Below are 6,724 nucleotides of genomic sequence, written 5' to 3' on the forward strand. Positions count from 1 at the left end.
ACCCGAGCGCAGCACTGCAATAATTTCCCAAGGCCTTTGGAATTAACTGCTTCATCAGAAAAAGTAAATTCTCTACTCCTCCATCTGCCTGATGATAATGGATTAAATTCCTCTCTCCCTTTTCTGCAACTCCTGACCCTCTCTCTCACATTCTTCAAAGAGAGAAGTTTATTTACTTTGTAGGACAGTATTATCTACTTGAAATATAATCTTGAGAAACAGAACAGCAATGACAATCTAATCTGGACAAGGACTGGCAACACAGGGAGAGCTGGGCAAAGGCAAGCATGCTTCACTGCAAAGGACTAAGCATGAAATAAAGGCTAGAGACATTCTCGGACAAAGGGAGGTAACTTCTGTGATGCTCTTCAGCTCTCATGACGCTTACACGGCTTCCTCCTCCTTGCCTGCTGAATCCTTCTAACAAAATACCACTTACTTAAACACAGTGCCATTCATTTTTCTTTTTGAGACATAGTCTTGCTACGTAAGCCAGGCTGGTCTCCAATCCATGGTCTCCGGAGTCTGCCACTTAACGTGAACCACCACAGACACAGAGCTCCACTGCTGTGCTCCCCAGACCGCCTCGTCACCCTGTGCTCTTACCGTTGAAAACTCCTTTTTCACTATGTCCTAACATCCTAACTAGGTTGTAGGCAGAAACAATCCGAGATTTCAAAAGCACACACGAAAGTGCCTTGGTCTCTGTGAACATTTTAGGTGATCTAAAACAGTACTAAATCTGTTCAAAAATCACACAAGGGACAGAAATCCAGGCCTGGGACCCCCACGGATCACCACAGCAGACATGCCTACATGGACAAACCCAGATTCTACAACCCTGCAGGACAAAGGCAGGGTGGGTTTATGGGGCAAAACAAAATCCTTAAACTGCCTCCACTTGGAAATACACTATGCTGTTTTCACGTCTGTAGTTTTTCATCATGGCCCTAGAAAGAATTACTCAGTCACCTCCTATCATGAGTTCAGACTTCCTACAGCTCCCTGGCGCCTTCGGCTCTGCTCTCATTTACAGGGTAAAGCTGAGACCGTGTGCAAGTGCTCCTGTCCTGAGGGGAGCACTCTCCACGGAAAAGGAATAGGAAGCCTTCCTTTGTATTTCTACTACAAAGCCTCTGAGTAATGGGTGAGTCACCTTGCTTCCTTTCCATGGTCACCAATAACTCTGTCGTCACGACCGAGGTTTCTGGAGGCAATGCGGCCCAGTTCCATGGCTACTTCCTCATTCAGTCCTTCGAGGCCGAGAGCCTGAAAGCGGACACGATGGCGGGAGTAACCTGCCAGCTGCTCGTCCGCACCGATACCAGTCAGAATCACCTACAGAAGAGTGAAGAAAGCCAGAGATGTGACCGAGGACAAGAAAAAAAAAAAAGAGAGAGATTTTTCTTATAAAGCCTAAAAACAACCCCACAGGTCAGAAAATAGTAAAAAAAAGTTCAATTTTAAAGAAGTAATATACATTGTATTAAAAAGAATAACCTTAAATGTTAAAAGGCTCAAGAGTCAAAATTAGGTCTCAGAAATCCCTCTGAGCAAAAACCCCAGCGCACACCTTTGCAGGGCTCTCGTAAGATCTCGGAGCATCCTGGGTCACTAAGCAACCGATTCCTCTAGCAGCAAACCAGACCGCGCAGCCAATGCTGTCATCCAGAACTGTGTCCGAGGGCTGAACTAAGTGACATATCCGAGCTCTTCTGAGATTTTGTAGCTCTTCAAGAGAAACATTGATTTCAACAAAGTTCCAAGTCCGAGAAGGGCTGAGAGACTGCAGCTCTTTCAGTCCTGCTTTCCCTGTGACTCGGTCCGGCACCTCAGCGGCACCCTGACAGAATTCTTCAGACAGGGTCTTGTGACGGCTTTGCTGTTTTCTTTCGATGTTAGGGACGCCTGGCCCAGTCTCTCGTTTACCCACAAAAGCCACATTCAGAAGATCGATCGGCTCATCTAAAGGAACATGACGGTCCGCAAGGGCTGCGAGCACCATGGAATCCACACCTCCAGAAAAGAGGATGGCAATGCTTGCTTTCTTATGACAAGCTTGCAAAACTTCCTCTGATGCCGGGTTTTCCTCCCTAGCTAAACACAAGACACGTCTCTTGACTGCAACACTCAGGACATCAATGAACTGCTGAACTACTTTTTTTGTGTGTCCATCCGTCAGAAATGTCTCAAGTGTCTCTCTTGCATGTGGAACACGGGAACTGTCTCTACAGGGAGCTTCCAGGGGAGCTTGAGGCAGCATCTTATTTAAGGGAGCAATCGGTTTTGGAAGATACAGCTCGGCTTCACTTGCTACCACCGATACAAGCGCCGGCAATTCTGCTGGAGTCCGAGTCGGGTCGATAGCACATTCTTCAATAACATTCTGCTCAGAAACGTATTTCCACGGATATAACTTTAAAGTCACACTACTGGAAACAGCAGCAGAATTTAGATCAATTTGGAAAATTCCAGATGCCGGAACTTCTTGCCACTGGTCTGTAAGCCCAGATACCTGGGTGCCAACTGAAGAGAGGCAGAAACTCCTGCCCAGATTATTAAAATGCCAAAGCAAGCTACGGCGGCCAAAGAAGTCCCTACCAAACCATAAGCAATGGCTAGACGCTTGATAGTATATAAAAGACCAAGGACCTCGGACTTTGGAGAAGAGGGCCAGAATATCAGACTCCGTCTTACAGGCAGAAAGGCTACTGCTCATAACCTGGGTGTCATTGTCCTCTGCTTCAACCTGCACCCCACTAAACACTTCCCCGTTCCATAGGAACACGTTGCCACTCTCATCTTCCACAGGCTGGGCAGTCAAAGCACCTCTCAAGTGAAGGACATGACCGGAAAACAAACACTGATAGTTAATACTAGATTTTAACAACTGCTTGCTGCTATCGGGACCCCGTCGCCTAAGGCCGCGCAGCAAATCCTCTCTTAACTCGTTACTGAAGTGCTCAACAGAGAAGCCTACACAACAGCAGATGCCGCACATGGCTGTGAAGTCAGGGCGACTGGGTCTTGATTTTGGTCGTCTCCGAGTTTTCTAAGGCTTGGTATTCTTTTCTTAGCTCATCCAATGTATCTGTAGGAGGAAGTGAAAAAAAAGATTGAAGTTCAGAAATGCTTACCTATGAATTCATGGACAAAACAGACTACTTCTCAAGATTCTATGAGTAGATGCCTTGAACAACTGCCAGGAGTAACTCAGAACACTGCAGGGACAAACAGTGCTGAATTTGGGAATGGTTTCCTTTCACTGAGTGCTTATTTTGGTCCAAGCACTTGGCTAAGCACTTTGCATATCCAACTTTCAAATCTGTCAAGACCTTGCAGGCTCAAAGTATCCCCCCCGAAAATGAAAAATCAGAAAATGAATTTTCATACTTTAGTCAAAGTATGAAAAAAAAAACATACCTATCTCACTTGGTAAATACAGCAAATACATCTTGAAGTCATGTTTTTACTTCATAAGTCTGTGATATAGTTTGATCATACCCACGTGCTCCCCCTACCCTCCCTCTCCTTCCACTGACATGGGTGATCTACCAGGAGTCACAGCCCTGAGGACACTGACCCTCCTCCTCCCTGGCAGCCATCACCTGCTAACAGCTCCTCCGTGGCTCAGGTCTCACCCTGAGAAGTTCCTTTTGGCAGTGGAGGGCAGGTAAGACAAGAACCACACCTGGTGAGTGCGGAGATTAAGGGACTCTGGAGGGCTCAGACCAAAACTGGACCTCCGTCTCACACTCCTGACCCCTGTGGCTTGGGGGTCATAGAGGAAAGGGGACAGAAGGAACACAAGGACAGGAGACTGGGGTGTTCTGCTGCAGTGTGACAAGTGTCTTTAGACCTCACGGGCTTGCTATGAATGGGAACTCACAGCAGCTGCTGGCCCACGGTCCAGCCAGTCAGAATCCCAGTCCCACCCCAGCTAAGGAATCTTTTTAAAACGGTAGAGATCTTTGGAAAGCTAGCTGGAAACAGATCACTGTAATCACACACACGCCCAGATGCGCTCATGCAGATGGGGTTGGGTTGAGGTACCATTATGAATCCCCACAAAAAGCCTGTAAGAGGTTTTTCTATAGCATTCCACACATAACACCGAGAACAAAACCAAAATGAAGACCGCTCACTTTTGCTTTCAGAAAGCATGTTTGTTCGATCTTCAAGAAAGAATATGTTGCTGTTCTGTTGCTGCCTGTACACTTTCTGCAAAAGAAAGTCACAGTATCAGGACACAATTCGCACAGCGATGCTCCACAGAACCCTATGACCACTTACTCTTGAGCTTCAGGAATATTCAGAACGTTCATTTATCAAATACGAACAGATTCAAAGTCACTGATGCTCTGCCACCCAGAGACGGCTGTTTGCACAGCGATGCCATCCTGCCACTGTCCTGTCCAGCCACAGGGCTACCGTTTACTCTTTGCTCATCAATGAAGGTTCTTTACATCACCACAAGGGAACAGCGTTAGAGTTCTTTGCTGCTCGCAAACGTCAGACATTTGTCTGTCTCGTCACCATTACAGATACAGACGGCTGCCACTGCAATTAAACGCCCATGCATCTCACAATTGTGTATGTATCAACTGCTCCGAAAGAAGCCCCAGGTCAAGTCACACAATGTTTAGACATTTTGCCAGTCTGATCTCCTAAAGTTATTAATTTGTATTAATTTGCCTTAGCGTCCAATATTCCACAAATGACAATATCAGAAGTGTTGAAAATGTCAGTCACTAGAGGATTGAGAGGGCTCAAAATCATTTCCTCACTTAGGATGCAATTTTCCACAGAAAAATCACACATGAAACAGCAGCTGACTGATGAACACGTCATAAAAAAGGCATTAAATGGGTTAAGTATTTGGAATATTACAGTTTTCTGGGAAAAGGAAATAATTCAATTTTTGCTAAAGTGTAATAGAGAAATAATTTTCTCAACTTTGAGATGCATTGGCATATACAGAAAAACAAATGAAAAACAAAAACAAATCAGTATGAGATCAGTACGTCAGAACTTTGTAACTTTAGCATAAATGATCTAACTCCTAATCTTAATATACTGTATACTAGTCCAGATTCCTGCAGTAACTTACCCGATTCTTCTTCAGGTTAGAGAGTTCATCCACAATGATTTTTTGCACTTTAATCTATGAAAATAAAGAAAAAGCTAAGGTAGAAGTTTCCAAAGTATGTTCAGTAGGGATATTCTAAGTAATGGGCGTAGGGGCTGTCACATATATCTGCCACCTGTCTAAACAGATACTATACAGGGGCCACAGCACCCAACTGGGCTCCGTGGCAAACAGCTGAAGAAGGAAAGGCTTAGGCATGCCAGGAGCCAGTTACCCCAGAGCTTATACCTTTAACCTAAGTGAGACACTGTCTACCAAAATTAGTACCAGTCTTTAGTTTTATAACGTCTTGCTGTAAATTAAAACAATGAGAAAGAAAACGAATGTGGGTTTTGCCCTTTGCCCAGCAACCAGTGTTGTTCATGATGTATGTAGATGACAATCAGTCATTCAGAAAAAAATAAATGGCATTGACGGCCCTACCTGCGGAAAATATCATTTTGCACCTCCGCCTTTATTCTATTTTGTACGGTCAAGACTACATCCTGCTGGAATCATCAAGCTGGGCTTGTTCTGAACACCAGATGAAGCCTAAGTAGGCAATGCCTCTTTTGCAGCAATCACACGCCACGACACACAGTATTAAGAGGCAGAGTATTTTGAAAACTCACAGGCACCCTCTTCAGTGTGCACCTTTACGTCTCCACACTGCCAGAGGTGACAGTTGCGGTAAGGAACTACAAAGCCACAGGCGCTCATCTTCCTGGAGCCTCAAGTCTGCTTCTACAGTGTTTTAGGAATGACGGGTATACATACATCTCACTTTAGCTGGTACCAATGAAAACTGTGATACTGTGGGAATAAGGCCACTAACCGAAGATGCCATTCGGGGGGGGGGGGGGGGATGTGGAATTTAGCACATTTAACTCCTGAAAAGACGGTACGCACATCCCTCCACTATCCATGTCTGAAGATTTTGTCTGTAATTGGAAGCTAATGGTAGGGTTCGGCATGGCAGTGCATCCCTGAAATCTCGACTCTTAGGCAAGGGAATGAGACCACGCTCCCCTTAAACAAGAGTTTGAGCCTGGCCTGAGAGACATGAAAATCCTATCCGGAAGGAAGCGAGAGGGGGAGAAAGGCAGGCAAAGATTAAAAACCTAGGGTCCTACGTAGAGACGACTGCAAGTCTGCTGGCACAGCCGCGGGGCCCGCCGCCCGCGTCCCGGAGCCCCAGACCCGGCGCACCTTGTTGCCCAGGGCCTCGCTGTGTGCAGTCGCCGTGGGCGCGGACACCGGCGCGGCGCGATCGTCGGCGCGCACCCCACGGCCTGGCATTTCCACGCCGCGACGCACACCGGGGAACCGCGGCCGGAAGGGGCTGACCGGACGCACGAGCTCCTGCGAATCCCGCCCCTTCCGGGACCTCAGCGAACGGAATCTGCACTTTGACGCGTGCGCAGTCGGGGGCGCTCGCGGGCGGGGTGGGGATGTGGGGTGGAATGGGCGGGAAAAGAGTGTACGCATGCGCACTGGTTTTAGGCCAAAAAAAGGAAAAAGAAAAATTCCCAGTTGTGGAGTTTATGGATTTTCTGTAACGTCCCCTAGCGAATCCGATGTAAATAATAATAGTAG

At 46.7% G+C, this 6,724-nt stretch overlaps 2 protein-coding genes across 2 annotated transcripts in view; both read right to left on the reverse strand.

Moving 5' to 3' along the window:
* The window catches only part of Asnsd1 (asparagine synthetase domain containing 1), a 4,293-nt gene extending 1,251 nt beyond the window's left edge, over window positions 1–3,042 (reverse strand). The window contains exons 1-2 of the mRNA XM_026788881.1: window positions 1,574–3,042; window positions 1,157–1,338 (exon numbers count right to left, since the gene is read on the reverse strand). Of these exons, the coding sequence (XP_026644682.1) occupies window positions 1,157–1,338; window positions 1,574–3,001 (1,610 nt within the window). The 5' untranslated portion in view covers window positions 3,002–3,042. The remainder of the gene's footprint in view (window positions 1–1,156; window positions 1,339–1,573) is intronic.
* Window positions 2,780–6,467, reverse strand: Asdurf (ASNSD1 upstream reading frame). The gene is made up of 4 exons (XM_026788882.1): window positions 6,338–6,467; window positions 5,111–5,164; window positions 4,146–4,221; window positions 2,780–3,091 (listed from the first exon to the last, which is right to left on the reverse strand). Exons 1-4 carry the CDS (start codon window positions 6,425–6,427, stop codon window positions 3,012–3,014), a joined length of 300 nt encoding a protein of 99 aa, XP_026644683.1. The 5' UTR covers window positions 6,428–6,467; the 3' UTR covers window positions 2,780–3,011.
* Window positions 6,468–6,724: the final 257 nt, after the last annotated feature.

The sequence above is a fragment of the Microtus ochrogaster genome, unplaced genomic scaffold, assembly GCF_000317375.1.
Source record: "Microtus ochrogaster isolate Prairie Vole_2 unplaced genomic scaffold, MicOch1.0 UNK8, whole genome shotgun sequence".
Lineage (NCBI taxonomy): Eukaryota > Metazoa > Chordata > Mammalia > Rodentia > Cricetidae > Microtus > Microtus ochrogaster.

What these genes read in the sequence shown, in the direction of transcription:
- Asdurf (XM_026788882.1), bottom strand. Translation starts at nt 6,427, where the DNA reads ATGCCAGGCCGTGGGGTGCGCGCCGACGATCGCGCCGCGCCGGTGTCC. An exon ending in GCGAGGCCCTGGGCAACAAG is followed by an intron (nt 5,165 to 6,337) that starts GTGCGCCGGGTC and finishes TTATTTTCATAG; the next exon opens with ATTAAAGTGCAAAAAATCAT. An exon ending in CTAACCTGAAGAAGAATCGG is followed by an intron (nt 4,222 to 5,110) that starts GTAAGTTACTGC and finishes TTTCTTTTGCAG; the next exon opens with AAAGTGTACAGGCAGCAACA.